We start from the raw sequence: 26483 nt of genomic DNA, 5'->3' as shown, positions 1-26483 counted from the left end.
CTAACATACCGTACAGCTGAATTGTTAATATTTTATATACGTGAAGAGCTGCACCTTTACTTGGAGAAGTTTCTCCCAGGACACATGCCAGAGATACCTGCACAAGTGTGTCCATAGTCTGGGGCCTTCACTTTGAGGAAGCAATTGTTCCACTGCCATTTCTCCAAAACTAAACCCATGATTCAAAAAAAAAAAAAAATCCCGCAAGATGAAATGGAGACTCATACACATATCCATGAACCCTTGTATACTAAACATTTTATTTTGTAATAGGGATTTTTTTTTCTCTTTTATATTTGGGCAGCACTGTCTTACATTTTTAGAAGGAGCAAAGTGTGCCTGGTTGCCAGTTCTCCTTTGTACTCCTCAGAAAGGGCTGAGATTATAGGTGTGTGGTTGTGTGGATTGAAGAGCTTCGGCTTCAGTAGGAAACTAAATCAAAGTCCTAAAAGGTAAACCATTCTCTCTCACACTTTTAACTACTTCACCCCTCAAACTCAGTTTTAGGGTTTGCCGCATGAGGGAAGAGGGGAAGAAGAACCTCACCAACCCATGGAATATGCTACACACAGGAGCTGTACTGACTTTCAGAAGGAAAAGGCAGCTTTCCTTAGGGAGCACAGAGATGTCCATCCTGCAGCTTTTTTCATTAGTATGCTAAAGTTGTCAAACAACTTTTATCATTTTCTTCCACTCATCCTGTGTGGCATGAGTCCTTTCAACTATAGTGTGATCAGTTTTTTTTCAAAAATCTGTTTAAATGTGATTAGGCAAGTTCATGGGCTGGCAAAATTTGAGTTCTTACACAACTGAAAGATAGAGAAAAACCCACAGTGTTGAGCAACGTTTGCAAGGAAGAGAATGATTTCTTCAGTTACTGGAAGTCATTTTTTGAGTGCCTTTAATTCACAATGCATCTTAAAAATAGTTTTAAAGGGACTTCAGTGGGTACATCAATACATTCTGTTTCTTCCTTGCACCTACAGCCTTAAGTCAGGAGAGAAAGTCTACAATTACCTTTTCTTCATGCCTTCTTCTACCTTCTCATTTCGCTCTCTTTCCCTGTGCCTGAAATTGAACTAAATATTTGTGTATAAGTTTTGCGTATCTACTAATGAAACCATCAAGATCTCTCAGAACTGCCAGAATAAAATTGATTTTTTTTCTTGCATTAGAGAATCATCTTACAATGCATGAAACTCATTTTCTATGGCTTTTATTGGAAAAAAAAATTTTAAGTCTATCTCAAAATGCAGCACATCTAATTTACTTTTTTTTCCTTTATGGGTATTATTTAATCTTTCACCAACTCAAGAGTTTAGTCCATCAACTTTTAAAGTAAACTTTGACAATGCAAGAAACTGTTCCCAGCTGCTGATTCAATGTACAACACTCTGCACTTTCAGTTTCCCTTATTAAATCTTTTTTCCATTTGTAAATATATGTGTGCAAAAAAGGAATGAACACAAAGAAAACATGCACATATTTTTTGTCAAAAACACTGGCACACGCTAGGATCAAAGGAAATACATATTTCATTCTTCACTGATTTATCCCCACATGCTCACCCTCGGAGGTTTAGGGTATTTCTCTACAAATACACAATTCCACTGACTCGAATGGGAGTACCTATGGAGTAAAGACTTTGTCTTCTTGAGCAGCACCAAAGCTACTGGCAATGGTGGTAGCTCATCACCCTCCTTTCTCTCACTTCAAGTTTGAACATCGGGTTGTTGGAGAGGTCCACAGACAAGCATAACACTGATATCATCAGAACACACTGAATATCAAAATACCTTACTGTTTAGAAGATTGGTGTTCCTCACTCTTCCATGTTATCACAGGGAGGTGCTACAGCAAAAGAGACATTCAGTTTCTGAGAAGAGTTATCCATTTAGTTTCTATTTGTGTAAAAAAGCCTATGTGGCTAAGAAGTATTTCCCACCAGGATATGAAAGCTTGGAAGTTGAATTTATTTTGCTGTTTTGTCATAGTAATACAAATAGTAAGAAATGTTTGAGTGTATTTTCACATATGAAATTAGAGTGCAAAAGAACAGAAAGGGGAGGTTTCATTGCGATTGTTACAGGAAGATGCACATCTATACACATCTGAGGAAAACTCCCAAATATAAAATACTTGAAATGTTGAAATATATTTATTAAAATAGGTACAAATAGGATAATCAGTTTAAAAAAAGTAACTAACTTTTAAAAAAATGTCCTGCATTGTTTCAAAGCATAGCAATAGATCACAGTGTATCAGAAAGCCTCTTAGAAATATAGTTGGAAAACCTCCAGAAGCAGGAGCTATAATCACTCATGAGACCTTATGAATATATGTTTCACTGACAATGCTCAGTGCTTGCCAGGGCTGCACATTTTCTATTCCCTTGTCATAATCCAAGCTTCCTGGTTTGCCCTTATGTAAGGGCAGACTCCCCTTACACAAAAGGAGAGGTTATTTTTAAGCTTGAAAAGAGCACTAAAATGACATGAGACTGTTTTCTTTCTTCTTCAGGTGTACTTGCTTTCCCAAGAGATTTCCTAACAATGGGAGAAAAGTCACAATTTTTGTACACCAGGAAAATTGCATGTTAAAAAAATTTAATCCTTCATCTTATTTAAAATAAATATAAACCCCCCATATTCAATCAATGCTTATAAAAAAATAAAAGTCTATTGACAGGCAGTCGTTCCACTAAAGCAGCTTGTATGTATGTCCCAGGACATAAAATGCTTTCTCAACCCCAAAAATGTTGTCTGCAGTACAACTGGGTATTTCTGCAGAAGGCCACTGCATGCGTCTCTTCTGGCTGAAGTGTTAATTGGCAGAAAAAAAGCATGAAAGCATGGCAGGTTTGAAACTGAGAGTACAGACAATGGCTCAAGTTAAAAGTGAGTGAGATGCCTCAGTGCTGCAGTGCTTCTAGCTACCTTGACAGAGTTGCAGGTACTCAAAATGGAAAAAAGCAGTCACTTGCACACAATGGAACAAAATGTGCATATTATCATTTAAGGTGCAGTCACTTCTGTTGAGATTCAAGACAGATGGAAATCAAGTTGAAAGAGAAACTAATTCTGTGTCCTGCTGCTGCTAACAGGCTTGATATTTTGTCACATTAATAGAGCGAAAGTCTGTTCAAAGAATTGCATCAAGCAGGCTCCAAACAAGTTAAAACTAAAAACTCCTGATTCTGTTGTGTACTGTGTTGCCCCAGGTGGTAAGGCTTTGCTGCCTGCAGCCTCACTTCGACAAATAAGAATAAAGTTACTTCTTGAAACTATTCATCTTCCCTAGGCTGTTCATTCCTCTTTCCTGCCTATCTGAAACAAGTATCACTGCAGAAATCTTGCACCTCTAGTTACAGCAATAGAGTATATTTCAATTAAAATTAGATTAAATATAATTTTACCAACATTTCTAGGAGTTCTTAAATAGAACAGCCTTCAGCATGTTTAGAAAAAAGGCAATGAACAAAACCAACTGCAAAATAGCTCCCCTGTTTCTAGGGGTTGTCATTACAGAAAAGTCACTGGAAAGAACACCTGATTTTGAAGACATTCATATCAGTCTGTGATAGTTCCAGTGGGATAGTCACCTTCTGCAACATGATATGCAGCAGCAGAGGATTGTTCTGAGGGGATGTTTCCTTCTGTATTCCAAAGCTTTTTTCACTTGCTCTTTAGCATCTCCTACATAGTCCTCAACATTTTGCATATTTATCTCAATAACATCAAAAGTGTCTGCCTGTTCCTCCACTAGCAGGGCCACCTGCAGAAAGAGCTCGTGAACTTCCTTAATGCGACCTTCTAACTTGACCAGCTCCTTATGTCGTGTCTCTATCTCATTCAAGGCTGAGCGAGCCCCCTTAACATCCGACAAGAGATTCTCGGAGAAGACATCCCATTTGCCTTGCTCAATCATCTCCTCAATCTGGTTGCCAGAAACCTCTTTGCCCATGATCTCAAGCTGCCGCTGAATTCGAATCTTGCAGTTCTCCCGCTGGTTCATCTCTGTTGCATTGTAATCAAACATAGCATCCTGAAATGTGTGCATGAGGTCAACATAGTGGTTTTTCGCTACCCTGGCAATGACAGACATAGCTCCATATTTTGTTATTGCATCTTCACAGAAGTCTCTCATCACCTGCAGTTTCCTGTGGATGTTTTCTCCGCGGGCCTTAATGTCTCTGGCAATGCAATTAGTATCTCGTTTGATGCTGCTAAGACGGCGCATGGAAGTAAGGAAGCGGGTGTTTTGCTTTCTGAGCCGGTTGACATCCGCTTTTAGGTGGTCATTTTCTGTCCGAATGTTCTGTATGTCCTTATGAAGAATTTCCAAGGCATAATCAGTCTCATAAAGGAGAATATCGTGGCGTGAATTTTCATCGTCCTCACTATCAGAAAACTGTTGGTTGTGTAACCTGGCAATTTCGTGCAGCTCACTTAGACGGTCTTTCATCCTGCCTGTAAAACAGAGGAACAGAAGGAATGAAGTTTAAAGTAACAGAAATATTGGTTTACAAGAATTGAAAGTTCATAACTAATAACTACATCATAGTAATAATTATATTATAGATAACAAACATAACTACATCAAAGATACTCAAAATATCAGATTTTAAATTTGTTCACAGTATTTCATACAGTAATGAATATCAGATACAAAAATCTGCTGCTACAACTCTTTTCTAGAAGGTACAAAGCTTAGAAACTGAAAAACTGCAAGAGAGAAGACAATAAATCCTGAGGACAAATCCAAAAGAATAAGACAATATCCAACCTCCCTCCCAAATGGCAGTCTTCCACTTGGACAAAAAAAGCCAAACTCTCGATAGGAAGCCTTCAGCTATCAGTATCTGTAGACATGTTAATAATGTAATTTGCTCACTAGAGAAATCTCCTCTAGCTCTTGACCCTTCATTACATCAGCTGCCCAAAATGTCACAGTTCCTCTGTCATTCTAAGCTTTCTTTTCCTGGGAGAATATTAGGAAGCCTCTCAGAAACACAAATGGTATTTACCAATACAGTTGGGAAAGAAAAGTTTCAAAAAATGGTGTGGAAAAGAAGGAAAAGCAAGTTTAGTGTCTCCAGATGCCATCATTGACCATAGGCATTAACAAAATAACATAGCAATAGCAGCATTTTATAAGTAAAACCATCTATCCAACCCTTTTTTTTTTTTTGTATGATAGAAAAATCTTACTGAAGGAATGAAGTAACACTGTTGTTACAGATCAGGATCCATTTTCAATGTGTTTGCCTCAGAAATACTAAACTACAAAAACATTTCATTAAAAAGCCACAGAATGAGTAATCTGCGCAGACCAGTTACATGGTAATAAAACATAAGTCTCCTATATTGTTTACTTGAAATCTAGACCATTCCGACCTCATTTAAATCAGTAAGAAAGAGAATCAAGTTAAGGAGCACCAAGCAGGACATCTCTAGATCTCTTTAGAGGATTCAATTTTGGTTTTCCAATAATTAAAGTATCTTCACAGCATTTACAAAAATGCTTTCCACTGTAAACAATATATCCCTTCATAGGATCATCAGCTATTCCCAGGTTAAGAAAAGTCTCGTGTATATACCCAGTATAATAGGCCTAAATCTAATGTGAATTAAAACTGCAAGTTTATAATCTACTTCATGGGACTGTTAGAAGTGTTAAAGATGTTAGGGAGGAGATGGGAAAGATTCTGTCATTGGCAAAGTTTCTTGGGCTTGTATAGTTCATTGGGGGCATATACTGGAATTGAGAAGTGTCCTGATTAGGATCACATATATATTGAAGTAAAAAGGTAAATTTCAACTTACACCAATCCTTTCACAAGCTATGTAAATCAAGCAAGTCCATTAATATCCTGAGAAAAGAGCTTTCATTCAGGAATGCACACATGTAAGATAATTGTTTGAATTTAAAACTTAAGCCACATAGATCCAACTCAATCATACAGAGAAAGCTTTAGAAAATGAAAGATTTCTCACCTACTTCCTCAGCAATAATAAAATCAAGACTTTCACCTCATGCCACAACATTAAGATGAAAAATCCGCATCTGAAAGATAAAAACCAAAATGTGTGGTGCAGCTTAAAAGTCAGGTATTTGGGTTTACTTGGCTTTAAAATTGCTCAAGGAACACAGTACATTTATTTGGGGTATTTGGAAACTGCTACCTTGAGAAACAACCTTTTAGGATTTTTTGCATAAAGAAAAAACAGCAGGCTGTAATGCAACAACACCACAGAGGTCTTTTCCTATTTCAGCTTCTCATTTCAAACAAAGGGGAACCAGATCTTCCCAAGAGAGGACAAAAACTTCCAAGCATTCCTTGAACAGTGTCAGGGACAGAACTGACACTAAAGATCTGAAACAAATAAGCATGGGAGAGTAAAGGGGAACAGCAATTTGAAACATTTCAGCTTAACAGATCAGTGTTTAGAAAAGTTGACCTTCTCGTTCAGATGCTTTTGTTACTCGGCAAAGTTTGCATCTACTTTTATGTTGATAGGACTGTTTGTAATTAGAACAGCAATATATTGATACATAGTATCAATTACCAGGGCTCAATCTGTAAAATGAGAGTCAATCTCTCCCTTCATACAAGGCCCAGTGCAGAAGTAGAAGTTGGGCTTCCTGGCTAGGAAGTGGCTCTGCAGACAAGGACCTTGGTGTGGTGTTAGACATGAACTTGAAGATGAGCCAGCAATGTGTCTGGGCTGGAGTAGCAAAAGTGAGGAAGAGAAGGGACCCCTCCTGACCAACACTTGAGAGGCCACAGGGCTCCCCAGTGCAATAGTCATAGACACACTGTGGTGAGCCCAGGGGAGGCCACAGAGATGATCAGAGGTGCTGGAGCACCTGACATATGAAGAGAGGCTTGAGAGACTTGGGAATGTTCAGCCTGAGAAACAGGAAGCTCAAGGGAGATCTTGTTGCTGTCACCAGCTGCTTAATGCAAGGTTAGACCCTTCATGGAAATGTACAACAATAGCACAAGAAGCAACAGGCCTAAGTGAAAACAAGGGAAAAGCCAGCCAGATAGCAGAGAGGTGGGAAAAGGAAGGAAAAGAACCCCAAACCTTCAGAAACAATAGAAAAGGTGCCCAGAAAAGTCTGCATCCTTGAAGATATTCAAAAGATATCCTTGAAGATATTCAAAACTCTACTTGACATGGCCCTCAGCAACCTGAACTACCTATGTGTGTTTTGAGGCAGGCTGGATTAATGTCCAAAGGTCCACTCTAAATCTGCCTTAGATCAAAAGTTTGCTAATTTGAATATGAACATTAAATACACTCAACTACTTGTGCAGGTTTATATATCTAAAACATTAGAATATCAAGACATGAACTACTCTAGTGTAACAACTGCAAGTGTATAGATACCTTAATTTTGAGAGTGTGAATTTTAATAGATTAGATGTCAGTTTTGTTTTATTTTATTTTAAACTACTGTGCATGTTCAACATGGAACATGTACTTCCATGTTTGTAATTCTGGGCTAGGTAAATCTATCCTTGTAAAAATGAAGTTCCTTCTGGAGTCCATCATGGCATGTACACCCAAACATACACAGAGGAAATAAAAAGCAGGCCAGGTGATGACTGCAGAGGTTACAACTTTGAAGCCAGGTGCTCAGCAAGTGCAGTCAGCTGAGGATGTGTTCAGTACTCATCTCTTCATGTTAGTGTGCTACTTCTTGGTATTAATCACCACAATGATTGGCTTTCCCATGATGCATGAGAAAGACACAAATTGTCCTGTTGCAATAAGACTGCAGCCCCACACAGCTCTGTATGACATGGGATTTCAGACAAGAAAGAAAATGCACTCTGAAAATCAAAAACAATGCATATGTATAAATCCCCTTTCTGTTTGCCCCATATACATACAAAAGGGAGTGCTGCATAGTATATTTCCATTGCCATGCTAATGTTCTGCAGCCTGTTATCTATGTAGAAATAATTTAAGGATGAAAACTTATTTCTATAGAAACAAATGAGTTGCACACCTATATTTATTTCAGCTTTAACATTTGTATATCCACATTTTTGGGGACAAACAATGATATAAAGAAGCAGTTTCAGCACAGCATCCATATTCCATTGCCAGCAGCTGGGAAGGAAGGCAGTGTATGTTGTTTCTTCTTTCAGCATTCATAAAAGGCAGCTGTGCTAGTTAATACCAGCTTGTGGGTTACCAAAAGTCTGGTCGGTAATATTTTCAGCCTCAAGTAGGGCCTCCTTACAAGATGAAGATTTTACTTCATTTGAAGTGGTCTATTTGAGGAACAACAGATACTTCAAAACAAGCCAGTCAAAAACAATTTCTCTCAGTAGTTCTTCTCTCCCTCAGAAGGCAAAAGTCCTACTACAAACCCATGTGGCTCATCCTGTCTCTGAATGGCATGTGATTTTGATCGCATGACACACAATAGGTGTGAGCCAAAAAACAAGTGGTGAACAATTAGGAAATAACGTGCTCCTAGGCAAAATTACTTCATAGCTAAGTGTGTGTCAGCACATTTCAGTGACTTCCCACGTGGCTTGTAGTGGATGTGGTATTGATGGCAATCAACTCAAGATGGATTTGCCAAGTCAATTACAATAAAAATAGTGTGTTGCTGTTGCACCAAAATGCAAGTCATGTATAGGTAAAAAAAAGTGTTAAATGCAGCTGAAGCCTTTAATTTAAGAGTTGGAGTCTCAGATTTAATAACAATTTTCAAGTAACTTTCTGTTTTGGAAACAACTGTCTTTGACCAGATTTAATGTTTGTGCCTGTTGTCCAATAATAGATCTGACAATATTAATTAACGTTGAAAACAGACTATTTTTTTACAATAGGTTTTCCTCTTTCCATAAGAGCTTCTATTTGACTTATAGCAGAGTGCTAGTCATCTTTTCAGAACAAATTCCCTGTCTCCCCAACCATGTCCATCACTAGTGGCACAGCAGGCTTGAATTTTTTAAATCACTCTTTTTTTTTTTCTCTCTTCTCCTCTAAAAGAGTTTGAAGAAACACCAACAATCATAATCTAATGATTAGGACAGTTTTCCTTCTGGAGTTGTTTCAAGATCACATCTGTGTATTAGCAACTATGACAGAGATCAGCATTTCAAAATTTTTTATGGCCTCACTGAAGGGAAGTTAGCCTCTCTGGAGTTTCTTGGATTGGGCAATGTTTAAAAACAGACAAAATGTATCCAGGACTGAACATCCATTGGTTAACACTGAACAGCAGTTATAAAGCTACAGAAATCCAGCAAGAAGACTATTAGACACTGCCCAGCTCACATGGTCGTCAAAGCGTACGTACAGCAGCACACCTCCTTTATACTTGCCATCGCCCCAGTGACAAATGTATGCAGTTGCAAATGTTTCAGGACATTATTTTTTCCCAAAAGCTTGCACGAAGTGTCAACTTCTCTGTTTGTATCAGGATACATTTTTTTATTACAAGCTGATATATTCAGAGAAGTAGGGATGGCTTTTTCGCAGTTGGCAGAATCTCCAAGTCTCAAGTACCTTTCCTAACATAAAGGCTAGGAAAGGCTTAGAGGGTAAAAATTAAACTTCAGATAGTTTGTTGCTTCTAACTCAAAGTAATGAGGCAATAATTGTTTGAATACTGATAGCTTTGGAGGCGCTTCTTTCACTTATCTCAGTTTCTTTACCAGCATTCAATCTCTTCAACATAAAGGAACTCTCAACTTTTGTATGACAGCATATTATAAATTCAAGGATCTAGGGTGCATCTCATACTTCCCAGATGTATTCAATAAGGTGAACCATCTTGGTGTTTTCCGTTGATTGGTTATAAGGTTTTACAGACATTAGTATCAAAACTAGGGGAAGTTGATGCCATGCATCACATGCGCTATAATATGTATTGCATTTTTCACATATTAATGATGAGATTGACAAAAAAAATCTGAAGTTTTAACTTGATACTGCTCAGTAGCCATGATAGTAAACATTATTCCTGCATTGGAGAGGACAGCTTGTTGTACATAGGTTGACTGCTACTAATTACTAGGTTGTCTAAATTTTCACTGGAGAGCTGTGGATCCCCACTGACAAATTTTCAATGCTGGATAGATGATAAAATGGATTCTCGATATCTCCTCTTGACATTTTTCTCACAAGTCATATAAATGAGCAATTGTAACTAGATTTGGTGTTGGTTGGGGTGGGGCAACTGTATCAGGGCGGTAGACAAAAAAAGTGTCTCCATCTTCACTACATGGCCCACTGAAAATTGTAAAGTCTTCATGTGCATTGTTTGAAGCCCCTCCCAAAGTCGGGAACTCTCTTCAGAAGTCCTCATGCTTCTGTATATAAATGGAAGTTCAAAGCAGGAAAGGTAATGCACATCCAAATTTGGCCACTTCATTTTCTTGAGGATGCCAGAAATAGGATAGATAGTTATCGACTGCAGATACTGAAAACTTGCTGAATCCTTGGAATCCTTGAGACTCGTGAGCTGACTCCAGTTGGCTTTAATGTGCATAGCTTGCTAAAACCACAGCAACATTACAAAGAGGAGATGAACATGCGTGGGATTGTATTTTACCCAAGAGAGGGAAAACAATCCCACCATAGCTGTCTATTCAGTGCTTTCCAGTACATGCCATAGGCTGACTACTGCAGTGTGCCCTTCCTACCACAGGCCACACTAAGGTCTTCAGGTAAAATTGTCCTGGATGGAGACAAGGGGGCATGAACTGTACGTCCACAGGCTTGACAAATAGTTAAGACAGAAGCATACCACTCACCTAAACGGTGAGACAGCCATCCATGCATTTCTTGGCAATTACTACAGCTCGGCATCATTACGAGTCACTGCTCAAGGAAATTAGACAACCACTCATAGGCAGTGCTGGCACTACAGTGCCATGAGTATATACATTAGCTAATTAATCACTTCGGCTTCCCTGACACACATTGGCTCAGTGAAATAGCTACGTACATACCACATTATATAACTACTATTGCTACCACACAGTGGTATTTATAAGTGATTAAGACATTATGTTGGCATGTGAGTAGAAATACAAGGCTGCATGTGATCATCAGTCAGAAGCAACACGTTCTACCAACACTTTTAAATTAGCACATAGCATTATTTTTTAAAAAACACATATATTTAAAGCTTGTAATAAAGCATTATAATCTGAGATCAATTACTCTTTAATTTAAAAAATCCCTTTTAAGGTTAAACACTGGGTGTTTTCTTGGTATTTGTTCGTGTGGACCAGTACACATGAGGCTCAGTTTGGGATCCTACTGCAAAATCTACACAACTGTACCTGCACCAAAATAGTTTAAGCCAGGAAATAACCCTCACAGCCACACATGTGTACCCACACCCTCAGCCCCAGGACGTGTCAGGTGCTGGCAGGCTTTATGGAAGTTACACTACTTAGCAGTCCATAAGTGTTTACAGGCCCATTCAAAGTACCAGTGAAGTTGAGACAAGATATAGGTGTAATTAGGGACATGCTAGCCAGTGGTACTTAGAGAATCTGTTCCTGATTGGACATATCCGAAGCTCATGTAAACCTTATTCTTGCTTTCAAAAATAAGTGAGTTGTCACTACCATAAACACAGAACAGAGAAAAGGCATAGCAGGAAAGGCTGGAGTGTGCAGTAATTTCTTGTCTTTTGTGAACATGAGTTTGTCGAAAATAATCTTGGCAGGTTAACTGTCATAGCAGACAGAGCAAAAGCTGCACACATGATAAGCCTTTTTAAGTCAAGATATGTGACATCATTCTCTCTCTGATAAACTACATAAATGTGGTCTAGATGAGAAGTGCCTAACCCTGTGTGATAGGCTAGATAAGACATCCAGACACTCGACACAATCAGTAAAATCTGTCAAAGAAGATATTGAAACCGAACTGCGTTGCTCCTCTCATATGGAGCCTCACTGTTCCCCAAGAGGGGGTTCCCAGGAGCTAGTCCTAGGCAGGAGTGGTGCTGCTGCTCCTTGGGAATGATGTTCCTCACCAGAGATGGCTCATGTGGGGGCCACATCTTGGGGAGCAACCCAAAATGCAGATGTAACAAAAAATGGCCTCTCTGCAAAACTGCAAAAAGTGGTAACCCCACATTTGGTGTTGAGATGAGTTCGCTGGATCAAATTAACATTGCCTCAGTAATTTCTGCACCATGCTTTGCCCTCCCTGCCTAGAGAGATGACCAGAGTAAAAGAAAACTGATAGGCCAGATAAGAGAGAGTAGACACTGTATCTGGTCCAGCACCTTCATACTTAACACAGCAGTTGTCTTTTCATCATCAGAATTGGTTTTGAATATGTCAGTATTATGATGTGTTTCTGTTATACTCAGAGGCTATCCATATTTTCCACTAGTAACCTGGAAAATGTAACCAAACACAAGCTTGTACAGTCTCCAGGTGACACTGAACTGGAAGGGATAGGAAGCAAGCATTTGGCGGTGGAAGGGAGGAGAAATTATGAGAATTTAAGGTGATCTTGACAAATAAGAGAAGAATTTACAAAAATCTATAAGGAAATTCAATAGAGACGAGCCTGGTACATTTAGATAAAATTATTCACTCAGATAGAAAGTAGGGAACACCTAGTTTTGTAGCACAGAAGCATTAGTGGAGTTATAGCAGACTGCAAGCTACAAAACAAGCTCACAATATAATGCCATTGTAAAAAAAAACAAAACCCCATGTCTTATATGAGAAATGGCATGGGAAGGACTGGTTTTACTCTGCTTGGCATAGATAAAGCCCCAGCTGGAATAGTATATCCTGCACCAGTTATCGCACTAGGAAAGTCAAAGGGAGCATATTTGGCATTGTCTCCAAATGGTTTAGAAAATACAGCCCTGGAGGAAGAGGAGTTGAAGTAATTATGCTCATTTTATGCAGAAGACTAGGGAGAGAGACACAGCACTCCAATGCACAAAAGGAGTTTTCTATGAAAAGAGAAATTATCAGTTTGATCCCTGTGTTGACATTGGAAACACACTAAGTAATCAGTTTGTTTCATACATGAGACCTATGTTGAACTGACTGTGACTAGCTGAAAATTGGATCATTTCTCTGTGGAAGCACTGTGGGATCCTTTTCCTTAAAGGATAGAGAGAGGGTACAGAAGTCCCTCTCAGGCCTGGTTTAGGTACACACCTACAATGTACCAAATGGATTAGGTAATGTCTTACAGTCTCCCCATGGCCCCGCATTCCCATGATTTGTTCAGTGCCCTTGCTCCCAGCCTCACCATGTGTCCCACAGTGTATGTGTTCGCACAGTGCTGCCCATGCTGGGCAGCAATTTGGGTGACTCTTTTCACCCCGCAGTGGCAACTACCATTTCTCCTTCTGGAGCAGATCTTGGTTACTGTTATAGTATAGTGGAAAGTGTCAGACGTGGAGCCTAAGCCCACAGCACCCAAATTCTCCAGGACTGATAGAATATGCATTTGTGTTCCATGGCATAAGGTTTATCTGCAGTGTCCAGAAGATATTGTTATCACATTTTACCCATTTTAATGTCTCGAAGTCTTCTGTACCATGCTTAGTTTCTTCATGGAGATATCTTTTGACAACAAGAGTTTAACTTGCAATTTTAGTCTCAGCCAAAACACCAGATACCATATGACTGAATTTCAGTTTCAGAGCAGTGGTCATACAAGGCAGTCAGTGAAAAAAAAAATCAGTAGTGGCACTAACAAGCAGTCATGAAAAAAAAAAGTTATGTTATCTTGTAGTCTCACCACTATTTAAATAGTGAGTATCATGACTGGTAAGAAAGCAGCATCTTTCAAATTGTATTCCCCTAAACAGTCATATGTTGCTGTTTTGATCCCTGACAGCTTAAAAAACGGCTCCTAAAATACCATCTAAAGAACAGGAACAAGAAGTGCAAGCGTCCGTTTCAGGCCAGTGTTGTTATTCTAGTCATTTCCTTTCTTGGTATCGCAGTGACATGTAGTTATCTCAGACATACACGAGTGCTAATTCTTCTTGGTAGGAAAGGAAATGAATATTGGTTCATAGGAAGCAATCAAAGAACTCTAACTTTTGCACGCAATTCCAGATCTGGCCATGATGATGCCGAGGAAGAAGAAAAAACTATTATATTTTGCCTATAGACCAAATTTTCTATAAATCTGCTTTGGAGTTATTCATAACACGTATGAGCACTATGAACAAAATCTTAATTCTTGTTAAGCTGGACAAACAAAGCAGTTGGAAATGCAGACACCGTTGGGACTGGATGAGAAGACTCATATTGGAAACCGCCTCTAGTTTTCCCTCCTGTGAAAACCCAGCCATCCCTTTTGCCCTCTATGAGGAACAGAGTTAGCATAAGGCACCACTGGACCCAAAAGCCCCGGTCCGCACCTCCTGCCGTCCCTCCGGGCTTCAGACTTCCCCTCTCGACTAAAACGGGGCAGTTTCGTCTATTCTTATGCAAAACCGAGGTGCAAAGCGCTCCGCAAGCCCCGCGGCCCCCCGCCCTGCCGGCTGGGCTGGCTGCCGAGCACCGGGCACGCACCGGAGCTCGCCCCGACAGCAGGTGAAGGAGTAGCCTGACCGCCCCCGCCGGATCCCGGGCTCCGGCACGGCCCAACACTGCCCTCCGTCCGGTAGCAACTCCGGGCGGGTCGGCGGCCGGGAACCCCAGCTGATGCTGAGCAGAGCTCGAGGATACGGCTGCGTTCCCGTCCCGGGAGCCGACACCGGCTCCCCGCCGCCGACGGCGAGGTGCCCGGGCTGAAGAAGCCAAAGTCGGTCCGGCCCCCTCCGAGACAGAAGAGCGCTGTCTCGTCTCCCCCGCCCGGGCAGGTACTCACCGCGGGGCAGGATGGGGCAGCCCGGCCTGTTCCGTCCCGCGTCTCTCCGCGCGCGCCGCTCCCACGCGAGGCCGATGCGGCCGCCGCGCCCGCGCCGTCGGGCCGAGCGTTCATCCCGCGGAGCGCCCCGCCCCCGCCGCCCGGCTCGCCCGCCCATTGGCTGCCGGAGGGGTGATTTGCATGGCGGGCCCCGCCCCGTCGGTCCGTCGGGCAGGGCCGTGTGGCGGGGCGGGCGCGCAGCCCTGTGCCGCCCCTGCGCCGCCCCCCCCCTCCGCCTGTGCGGCCTCGCGGGGCCGTGCTCGGCTCGATCAGTTGCCAGTGCCGGGAAAGTCCGCGCCCGTGGTGCTGGGAAGCGTGGGGGGCTGAGGTGGCCCGTTTCTTTGCCGTCGTCCCCGAGGACGTCCCCTGCCCTTTCCTGCCGTCGCCTCCTCGCTGGGAAGCGGGTGCTTTCCGACCGTCGAGCTGCGAGGGCTTGGGGATGGGATTGGGGTGCGGTGAGACGCGGGGCCGACAAAGAGCGAAATCCGAGGGGGCGAGGGAACAGCTAGGATCAGGCGCCGCCGTGAGCGGAGAAGGGGCGCGTCCCCCCAGCCGCGTCCCTCATCGTCCCGTGTCCCCTGGCTGTCTGCCCTGTCCTGCCGGCTTGAGCCGCGCATGATGAAATGGGGGGGCAAAAGAACTTCTACGAATGTTTCAAATTACTGCTGCTTAGTGTGGGGATGAGAAGCTGTGCTCTTTTCACCGTGCTTCAGGGTCCGGGTCAAATTTAGCCCATTTTTTGGATGTTGGCTTCAACTCCGATAATTTGACCATTCCTGGGGGAAAATAAAAAAACCAAACCCAAACAAAACACCTTCCCCATCATTCTAACTGAAAAAAACCTGACAAAACTTTGGTGTTACAATGTGTGATACACACTAATAATACACATAAATAAGCCACACAAGTAGTTACAGAGGTTGTTCAAGTCTCTCTGAGGTGGGAAGTTTTAGAGTTTTTTGAACATCTTGGACAAGCATTTTCTTCACCCTTTCACCACAGAAATTATCTGTAATTTTAAAAGATAGAAGTTACTTTTCTGTTGGTGCAAAGATGTAGCTGAAAGAGCTATGTTGCTTTCCTGAGCTGTCATCAGTATAAGGCTCAAAAATTCTCATATTTGTGTCAATCCCTGCATGACCAAGACCAAATCTGTCATGATGGAGACAGTGCAGAGACACAGGAAGGTTCCTCCCTCCTTATTTTCTATGCTGTTGTGTCAGAAAAAATTGAGCAATAGGTAAATGCTAGAGGTTTTAGGTTAACAGTTAGCTAAAAATATATCTGACAGAAAGGCTCTTTCCCCTTGAAAAATCCAAGACTGCACTACAGGGTTCTTCCATGTGGAGAACCTTGCTGGCATTTTTCCCTTAGACCTTAATGCTGGAGAGAAATTTATGATAGGGTATCATTGGTCCCCTAAAACTACCTGAAGGCACTGAATTATGAGTAGGTTTTCTCTTCTTTTCTGAGCTTGTGCTCGGCGAGCCCAGCTACAGCATCCCCAGTGTGTGGGCAGTTGGTTTTCTCTTTGCCACTGGACCACAGAGAGCAAATGGGCCTTCAAGGTTGTTAATGCAAGCGGAGCTGAAAATAAAGCTGCGTGTTAATGTGATGTCACGGGTAATCACAGATCCAGACTGCTTTGTATGGCATGGAACAAGAATTACAAATTAATCTGCTGTTGTTGCAGCACAGGCAAAGCTATTGGGTGCATTGATTGATGCGTCTGCTGATCAAAAATGAGCAAAATGCTCATCTAGAAACATCTGGTATCTTCCCTATAATTTGTGAGGAGGATTTGAAAGACCAAATAGATGACAGTCAAGTCTCCTCTTTTTTGGGAGACGCTTCAGTTAAAATTTCAGTAGCTGAGTAGAAGGCAAGGTAGCAATATTGTTAAAATATTAATCTTCTAAGAAAGGAATGGAGGGTGAGAGAAAACTATTATTTCTATAAATTTTGCCACCTAGATTAGAAGAGGTTAAAGAAGGTTGAAAACTCTCAGAGACAGCTTGCTAATTAAGCTACACAAATAGGTGACTAAAAAAAATTCACCACTGACAAACAAGGATCCTGAAGCGCTTGAGCATATTATGTTGCTAGATCCTACCAAGGTCGCCCATTTGCATGGTGTTATGAGAAACAAAACCAGATGAGTCATGTGAAAAGATTATCATGTCATCATACGTACAAAAGACACTTGTTTTGGATTATTATGCTCATTTCAATCACTTCTGAAATAAGATGAACAGTGTAGATTGATAATGAAAATGATTAGACAGAGAGAAGTGATTTTCCCCAAAAAAATTAATAGATTTTTTCAGTCTTGTCATTTTACCCTCCCATGAATCCCAAGCAGCATTACATACAAAGCCACAAAAATAATGTAATAACTTTTTTACTTTGTGCTATCTCTCATATAAGATACACATTTAATGAAAATTTGTCATTTACCAGTGAAAGGAAATGCTAAATTTACATAGATAAAGGCAGAACTCATTTGCACAGATGCCAATAATTTTTTTAAAGGAGTTAGGGCAATGTAAGTGCACTATACATCTGGAGGCAGTAAGCCTCTCTTTTTTTTTTTTTTGTCCTGAAGAGCCGTTGAGTTTTTTTCCTTAAAGACTTCTAATCCTGACCTAGGTCTTGAGTGATTATTTTGAATGAGCCACATTCTGCTTCCAGTTTCCTCACTCTCTACAAAGAGGAAAGGCATAATTACTTTGTGCTTATAAATGTGTAGTGAAAAGTAATATATAAACAAATTGGAGACTCATGTATGTTAAAATACCTTGAGGATGTGTAGTATTTCAAGGCCAATACACAGAGCAGAGGGACTGTCTGCATGTGGGAGACCCATGATCTCTCTGCTCTGGTGCCTGATGCTTCTAATGACACTGGCAACCAGGAGAGTAATGGAACAGACTGGCTGAGTTCCTTCCAAAGACCAAGAAATTAGCAATTATGTGGACATGTAGATTGCTCTTTGCTACCACCTACCAACATCTCAGGGCATCCGGGAGTTCTGGGGAATATCAATTTTCAGAAAGACCAGTTTCAACAGGTGCCTTACGTACAGCTGACATACAGGCCCTGTTTGTCTGGAGTTTACCCATCTGTTCAAAACAGTTTGTACCCATAACATCTGTACTAATTTCAAGTATGGAGTTATAGAAGTTTCAATCTATAATAATTGACATTTGTGAAACTTTTAGCTGAAAATAGAGCAAATTGCTACCGGTTCAGTTCTGTATCCCAGGACCAGTTCTCAGACACATAAAACTCATGTATGCTTTTCTGCATGTGCAGTACAAATGAGCCTCTTCTAAGCTAGAATCAGGTCTGATGTAATCTTGCTCACATTGATTCAATGAAAGTAACGATTCATGGTCCTGGACAAATAACTTTTTTCCTTTTAACCTCATGAATCAGTAAGTCATTCTGACAGTACATGATTTATCAGTTGCCAAGGTGAGTGAAGGGAGACACCAATGGTTGATGATAGGAAATTCTTTCAGTGTATTCATTAACCAGAGAAACTGAGTTTCCAGCTGTGGTACTTCCAGCTTGAGTAAGGTCCATCAAACACTGCAGTTCTGACTTCACATTTTCACATTTTCTTGTAGCCTCTCACAAAAGCTACTCATGTTACAGAACAGCTTCATAACTAAATGTTGCTGATGTAAAGAGATCTTTCTTGGTTACACGAGGAATAGACTGATGAAAAGAATTCAAAAGCCAAATGTCTCCACAGCTGGTAAAATCCACCTTAATTCTCTGTTGAAGCCTGCAGAGATACTTGGATTTACAGGGAATAACAGTGCTGTAAGTATCGAGCCCCACAGGTGTTTTTGCTTTCCTTTTCTCTCTTTCATTAGGAAGGAAGAAGACTGTTAGAAAGGGATGGAGTGCTGAAAGCTATACAGATCTAATTGCTGTGGAGTCAGAGGATGCCCTGTGCCAGGGCCCTCTCTCTTGCTTATTTAGGAAAGGATTTAACATTCTTCTCCAATTATGCCTGAAAGGCATGTGAAGCCAGCCCTGAGTGTAATGTCCCTGAATTCCTTGTGAACCACAACTTGGCACCCATGTATAGCTCTCTGAAGGTTCATTATCCGTACATGAGTTCTTACAGAGCTGCAAATCTAGTTATAGCTGTATTAAATGCCAGATTGGATGTACAGGAAATAGCCCTGGGATTTTTGTTGACTCTAGAGATAATGGCAGGTGCCAGCATGTTTTATTAAGCTAGTAACCAACAAATTAACAAGTTCAAAATTACATCTACCTGATGGATGTAAACAAGCATACTTAACTGGAGCCAGTGGAACAATACTGATTTCTGGGAGCTGAAAGCTTGGTTGATTATCAGGTAAGCCACTGGATTTCTCTGCCTGCTGTCACAGCTTTGAATGCAAGAGCACAGCCCATGTGTATAACATGACAAGGACCCTGTCACATCAGCAGTCCTAATGAGAAGTATTACCTAACGCTATTCCTATACTTTGGTAAAGGTGAGTATTCTAACTCCTGCTATCAGACAGGAATGAGGTGTCTCTTCTGCACATTTGCATGCCCATAGATTAAGATTAGTTAACTTTTGCACTATAGGGAGCACTTTGCAACCTGATAAAGCAGAGACAAGGGCATCTTTATGACAATCAGGAGTCAGGCAAGGAAGACACATAGCAGATGCTCAGATTTGGATATAGGACAAGTAACAGCAGATTCTAGGGGCAAGTTCATATTGTCAAAAAGTACATGTCCTGTTTTTGCCTCAGCACTACTCTCTGAGCAGAAAATGACCAGGCTGTATATTAGGTGTGAAGAGAGAAGTACCTCGGGGGTAATAAAAAGGTTTGGGGTTTTTTTTCCCAGAAGTTAAAAGCCTTAGATGGGTTAGAAGAGTGAGGTAAAGAATAAATAGACCTTCACAAAGAGAGGCATTGGAAAACGAGAACATTTCCATAGGTTTTTGGAGATCCTTTTCCAATTAGTCATTCAGAGAAAAAGTGTTGTTTTCTAAAACCCACCAAGTTTTGATGAAGTACAACAATTCCATCCTAGAATTGTATGAACATAAATATTACATAGCCATGTTCATGGATCACCTTATTCATGATGCCAGTGCTTTTCAACAAGCAATAAAACATCCATAAAGTGATGGGGAGCCTGCCCAAACTGCACCGGGTGTTCCTGTACCATGTGGATTACCTTCCTCCAAAGGCATGCTGCACAAGTGGAAACCTTTCAGGTGGTTTTGTGGCTAGATCAAATGCCTTGTGGTAGACCTTCCCAAGGGTAGCATGGTACTGATGTGTTACGGATCTAAGAAGAAAAAGAAAAGCTTTTTGTTTAGCTGACGGTGAGTGAAGAATCATTCGGGAATACACAGCCAGGAAGCAATGGATTTCACAGCCCAGTCATGACCAATTGCTGCCTCTGTGAAAGGCAAGGTGGATGGTATCTAGGCAAGTTGTACTGGACACAGGAACAGCATGATAGAATGAAACATACTTACTGTATGTTTCATTCATATAGAATGAAACAAACTTACTGTTAATGTTTGCATGGTACAGGGCAGTGTTTTAGGTAGGAAAAAAACCCCACCCAAAATAAAAATTAATGGTACATGTCAAAGTAGAGGGGTATTTGTCAAACACCTTGCAGAACTTTCTGAGAAAAGTGAAGGCTTATATTTTATTTTTGAAACCTGCCTGTTGGCTGTGGCAAGTATACCAGGATTCTAAGAGGCAGCTGTTTCTAGCCATACTTCAAGCTTCATAGTTAAGAAATGCAAAGACAGGAAGTACTGGGGACAGTGAACAGCTGTACAGTAATGCCACAGAAGCCCACAGGTCTCCTCTCATTTACTGGGGAGTATTTCAGTACATGAAGCATCTCTACATGAAAGTGGGTAAGGCAGAGGGGCAGCTGAATACCTTCACTATCTTTTAAAGCTACTAGCTTTTGATGGATTCAGCTGCCTGGGTAGTTGGCCACACAGAGATCAAACTTACCCGAATCTGATGGAGTCCTGTGTGAGTCCCAGGTGCTTCCAGCTTTGCCTGTCTCACTGTGCTCAGAGACAGCAATGGGTACAATCATCAGCAAGGGGTGCAATCATCTTTTCATGAGAAGCAATTATCAGCTTCTAATTAATTTAATGTGCATCCATCAGGATGGAGCTGGGTACTGACACTGTTACACAGAACCCTTAACTTCTGGATCTCTGAAAGCATCAGATGCTGCCTTTTACATTTGCTCAGTTCATATCTGAGTGAGCAAACTGATTGAGAAGTCCCAGCAGGTGAACCAAAACCAGAGCACACAGCCTCTATTCCAATTTGTCAATCTAGAGAATTATTTGGTCTGAAAATGTGTTTTTTATATATAATACTATCTATCTATATGTGTATATACATCTTACAAGTTGCATCTCTGTGTAGGTTATGTGTTACTATGGCAGATAAGGAGGACTGCACTGTGCATAGATACTCAGTTCTTATTTCTTCCTTGTACTCTCAGCTTCAGTGATGCAACCTATCCTGGCTGTGCCTCTGTTTTAAGCTGGATAAATATCTACTGGGAATAATTCAGGTATAGGTGATTTTAAATTGAGGTGGGGGAATGGATTAGATGATTTCCTGAACTTTCTTTTAGCCTCAATCTTATTAACATGTGTCAAAGTGTACTTAAATATTTATAGAAATACAAAATATTAAAATACACTGAAACATAAGACTACAGCTTCAGATGGGGTAAATCAGTTCTTCAAAATTCAAGCCAAGTGTTCTTATTAAGCTAATAAACAATTACAGTGATACAGTGAGATTTTCAAGAGATTACAGATCTATTGTTAATATCATACTAAAAATATTGTAAGGTAAATCTGGTAGCTGTACCTTTAATCCTGAGAAGTTAATTCACACTTTTTTTACTGAAAGCAAATTGTTTCAGGAAAGATCTGTCATCTATATGCATTCCTACCATGCCTAACAACGTAAGCCTTGCTTCTTGGCCAAGGCCAGTAGGCAGTTTCCCCCAAGAAATAGTACATAGACAGGGAACAAGCACAGAAAACGATGCTACACACCCTTATGCTACATGGCTTTGAACCACTGGTTTTACTGCAAACCTGGTAGCCAACGTTGGCAGTGTTACACATACATTGACAGGAAGGTTGTTAAACACTATTTCCATCTTACAGAATAAATTTTTGCAACATGATAAGTTAAAAAAAAACCCAACTAACATTTAATGATGCAAGAGAAGATCCTACATAAATAATAATTTAAAATACTGTTCACATTTCATGTTAACTCCACAGCATATACAATTGTTGTGAGTACCAGTTTGGTGTGAATTTAAAAGGAAGTACAACTTCACAAAATAATTCAATAATAGATAAGCAAAATTAATACACTGAAGTATCCAACAGCAAATTGGTTAAAAGTTCACCAATAATCAGTACACAGAATACATCTAGAAAATGAGTCTATATTTAACTCTAAATAACACTGAATACCTGCGTATCAAATTTCACATGTTCACTACCTGAAGATGACAGGAGATAGACACATCAATTTGTGATGAAAAATATATCTATTATATGACATGGCAAGAAAATTTTCAAAGTGATGTTTGAAATCTTGCCATATCTGCAGCTTTAGTGACAGTTAAATTAATTACATCTAAGATAATCCTTCTTTACAGAGATTTTTTTTCTCCCCCTTCATTCCTCAAAGGGGTCAGGTCATCCACTCAATTGATGCTGTGCAGTCCTTTAAACCCTACAGCAAACATGGAAAGGAGAAGCGGCGGGGAGGGGATAGGCAAATGACACACTGAGATAGATGACAGATCTGTATTTCTATCTCCAGCCATCTTGGAATATACAGTTTTCTTAAGTTTATTCTGTTACCTATATGGCTCTATTCCTCTCTCTCTCTCTCTGACCAGATTCTCCACATAGGATTTAGCCCCTTATGGGTTAGAGAGAAGATCATAACTACTCTTACAACTCAAAGTCACAATCTATCTCTGGGGCTACTCTGGTCAGTGAGAATGTATGCATGTGACGTTTGGAAACATTACTAATGTTCTCTCTGCTGCCTTACACTTTGCTTACTCTTGATAAAGTAACCCTCCCTATTGTTGCAGAGCTACATGGCCTAGAGGTACGTTAGAGGCATAGGAAGAGTTCTTGCTCCCTTTCCTTTCTTTTTGTAAGAAAATAACAGTTTTGGGATTCTCAGTATGATGAGGATGTAGATGAACTTGAGTGAATCCAGCAGGAGTCACCAAGATGGTCAGAGGGTTGGAGTGTAAGAAAAGGATGAAGGAACCAGGCTTGTTTAGGCCACAGAAGACAAGATTTAGGGGACCTAACAGCAGCCTTAATGTACTGAAGAGGAAATTACTGATACAGCCCAAGTGTATGGCTGGAGAATATGAAACAATGCTCATAAATTGAGATAGGACAGGTTCCAATAGGACATCAAGGAAAAATCCCCATTATGAGAGCAATGAAGCACTGGAACAGGAGATTGCCTCTGAAGAAGTTGTGGGAATCTCTCTATTCTTGGAGTTTTTCAAGACCCAGCTGGACAAAGGTCCAGAGATACCTGGTCAGTAATCAATGTTGACTCTGCTTTGAGAGGATATTGGAGAAAATAACTCCCTAAGGTATTTCTAATCTGTGGTTCTAATGTGGTCCAAAATCAACAGCTGTAGAGGCCTCAAAGATGGTGCTGAAAGATGCCTCTAAACAGAAAGCCCTTAGGTCCCATATCCTACATACCACAGTGCAAGAGTAGCCAGACTCACCATCCAGTGCCTGTTACTGCATGAACAGTGTCTAAGGTAGGCTCATTATCTGCTACAGCAAAGCCAGCTCTTCACAGTCAACATTCTCACAGCAACACACCTACATTTCATTTTAATCTTGGCTACTGATCTACTGAGTTTATTTTCCAGAGATTTGTTATTTCTAATGATACATATCTGCACTTCAACCATTTGTAGCTGTCTTTGAAAACAACTCTGTCTTCGTTCAGGTGTTTGAGCAGAGCAATCTACCCACACTTTGTCTGTCAGCAGAAGACAGAAAACACGCTTGCCTGGCACCAGTGGTGGCCTGACAGGGAAGTTTGCCAAGCTGATATATGGGATTAGTAGGTGCTAAGGTGTATCTGGACTGTTTGTAACTTGGTCAAAGAATTATAGCGGGCAGTTTAACAGTTTAACAAGTGTTTGCAGTATATTACAAGTGATAAGACAGATTGATTAGATGAAAACAAGCACTCTCCAAATTCTCTCACGCACCCAGTAATACACCCATCAGTCTTCAGACTTGTACTATATGGAAATCTTCCGAATCCTATTCCCTGAGGATGAAAAGAAATAGACTTGCCAGTTGTTGAAGGACAAAATTTCACTTGCAAGATGATTTTCTAAATAATATCAGAAACCCTGCCATACTTTCAGACCCATGTAACTTTGGTGACAATTAAATTGATGGACTAAGCTAGGTTTTTATGTGACAACTATAACAATATTGCATTACATTTATAAACTATGTTCCACTTCAGGCTCTCTAAACCAATTTGCAAGCAATTACTTTAAAATACTGCTATGTGTATTGCTACCCATGTATATAGATGGGAAAGAAATCACAGAAAGTGTCAAAATGCCTAGAGGTGTACAGCAAGTCTTGATCTAACTAGAAGTTGCATCCAAATCCCCTGAGCGCTAGCTCTCTCTTTTCATGAAAAGAGTACATGTCTTTTCATGTCTCTGCTTTTTTTTTTAACAGATATTTTGTTTCTCTAAGGCTTATGACTCTACAGCCATCTTTCTACTTAAATAGTTTCTCCCTTAAATAATTTCTTAGGCATGAATGCTATACAGAAGACAGTAACTGTGTGCTATTTTACAAGTCTATAACACTTAAAATTATTCGCCAAATTCCGCTTTCCATAAAGTTAATGCAAGTTTGAACGTAGCATCAAATGAGACAGGCCCAATATTAAAAACTACAGGAAGCATTACATCGAGGATAGGCAGTGGGATATTTTGCTACTAGTGTAGAGGAGAATTAACTTTTTATAAGGACATGTAGTGATAGGCAAGGGGGAATAGCTTTAAGCTGAAGAGTGTAGGCTTAGATTAGATATTAGGAAGAAATTCTTTACTGTGAGGGTTGTGAGGCACTGGAACAAGTTGCCCAGAGAAGTTGTGGATGCCCCATCCCTGGAAGTGTTCAAAGCCCAGTTAGATGTGGCTGTGAGCAAGCTGGTGTAGTAGAAGGTGTCCCTGTCCATGGCAGGGGGGTGGGAACTGGATGATCTTTAAGGTCCCTTCCAACCTAAACCATTCTGAGATTCAGTGATAAGGATCATGTGTCCAGGTGAGTGAATAGACCATGTGTATCCTTTAGCCAATGCCCTTAAGACAAGAACCAGAAAGCAAATGAAATTAATTATACAAATGCTCTGGCAGCTGCCTTTGGCAGTTAAAACATTTTTTTTTAATGAAATGCTTCCCAGATCCTACAGACAAGCCCAAACTAGCCCCTAGAACTCAGATACGTACACAACTGCAAATCACAACCAGACTTGTTATCCCATCTTCCTAATGAGCTGATCCAAAAATCCCAACTCCGATGCCCAAAACCTTGGGGAAGTAGGGGTTCATACCCAGATACAGACAGAGTAATTCAAACTCAGTAGTACCACACCGCTGTAAGAAATACTTTGCACTAGTGTACCTTCATTAGAGTATCATTCTTTGAAAAAAAACTACTACCAAAGGTCTGTCTTAGCCCAAAGGGTGTTCTTTCACAAGCCATTAGTAACATTCAGGAGAAAACTATAAAAAGAGGTTGAAGGTGACCTTTGTCTTCAGACAGCTCCCTAATAACCAATAGCTGTGGGATTTCTGAGATGAAGGCTGCATTCAAGCATTCAAACAGCTGAAAAGATATAATCAGGGCCAATGAACAACATGTTGTTTGTATGGAGCATATTGGTACAAGTAAGTGAATTTGGAGTCACCTTCCCCTCCCCCCAGCTCATACCGGGCAAACAGAATTTCATTTTGGTTTGAGTAAGAAAGTAGAAATTTTCAGATTTGTTGCAGAAGTAGTAGAACTTGTTGTTGTTAAAGATATGACTGTCTCTGCGTACAAATCAAAATGCAGCTCTCAGAGGAGCTCCTAGGCATGCAGTGTGAGAAGGGTAAGAAATTTGTCAGTGTGAATGTGGGCTCAGTTCAGACTCTGCTCAAGGACGTAGGAGGAAACAGAAACTTAACCTACACTAAAATTTTCCAAAGGGCTAATTTACCCAAATCAAACCATTACAGTCATAAACAAGTCTCACCTAGAGGTGATGTGCTGGGTTGAGTCAGTGAAAAACCTTCATGGAGAGCTGGAGGCAGAGCTGGGTGATGGGCATAGTGAAGTACCAGCAAGGAGCCTGCTCTGCCACAAGGTGAGCGTGGGGCTTCTGGCAAGGGATCTCATTGCTACTTGTGTCAACATCCTGCTCTGTTTGGCTAGGACAGTATTTTCCTTTCTTAGTA

The 26483-nt window shown here is 40.7% G+C and overlaps 1 protein-coding gene and 1 long non-coding RNA gene across 5 annotated transcripts; both read right to left on the bottom strand.

Moving 5' to 3' along the window:
• Positions 1-1172: 1172 nt before the first annotated feature.
• On the bottom strand, positions 1173-14929 carry STX11 (syntaxin 11). 4 transcript variants are annotated; one of them, XM_032684328.1, is made up of 4 exons: positions 14853-14929; positions 5997-6066; positions 3602-4469; positions 1173-2546 (listed from the first exon to the last, which is right to left on the bottom strand). In XM_032684328.1, exons 3-4 carry the CDS (start codon positions 4462-4464, stop codon positions 2444-2446), a joined length of 966 nt encoding a protein of 321 aa, XP_032540219.1. In that variant the 5' UTR covers positions 4465-4469; positions 5997-6066; positions 14853-14929; the 3' UTR covers positions 1173-2443. The 4 variants fall into 4 exon arrangements, with proteins under 4 accessions (XP_032540219.1, XP_032540221.1, XP_032540222.1 ...); XM_032684330.1 differs by having other exon boundaries at positions 6001-6066; XM_032684331.1 differs by lacking the exon at positions 5997-6066.
• Positions 14930-17385: 2456 nt separating this feature from the next.
• Positions 17386-25119, bottom strand: LOC116784830. Its single transcript, XR_004356262.1, has 4 exons — positions 25094-25119; positions 24225-24286; positions 20112-20225; positions 17386-17594 (listed from the first exon to the last, which is right to left on the bottom strand). It is a non-coding gene; the product is annotated as an uncharacterized LOC116784830 (long non-coding RNA).
• Between the last annotated feature and the right edge of the window lie 1364 nt (positions 25120-26483).

This window comes from Chiroxiphia lanceolata, chromosome 3 (assembly GCF_009829145.1).
Source record: "Chiroxiphia lanceolata isolate bChiLan1 chromosome 3, bChiLan1.pri, whole genome shotgun sequence".
NCBI lineage: Eukaryota > Metazoa > Chordata > Aves > Passeriformes > Pipridae > Chiroxiphia > Chiroxiphia lanceolata.
This window is presented reverse-complemented; position numbering and strand designations above follow the sequence as displayed.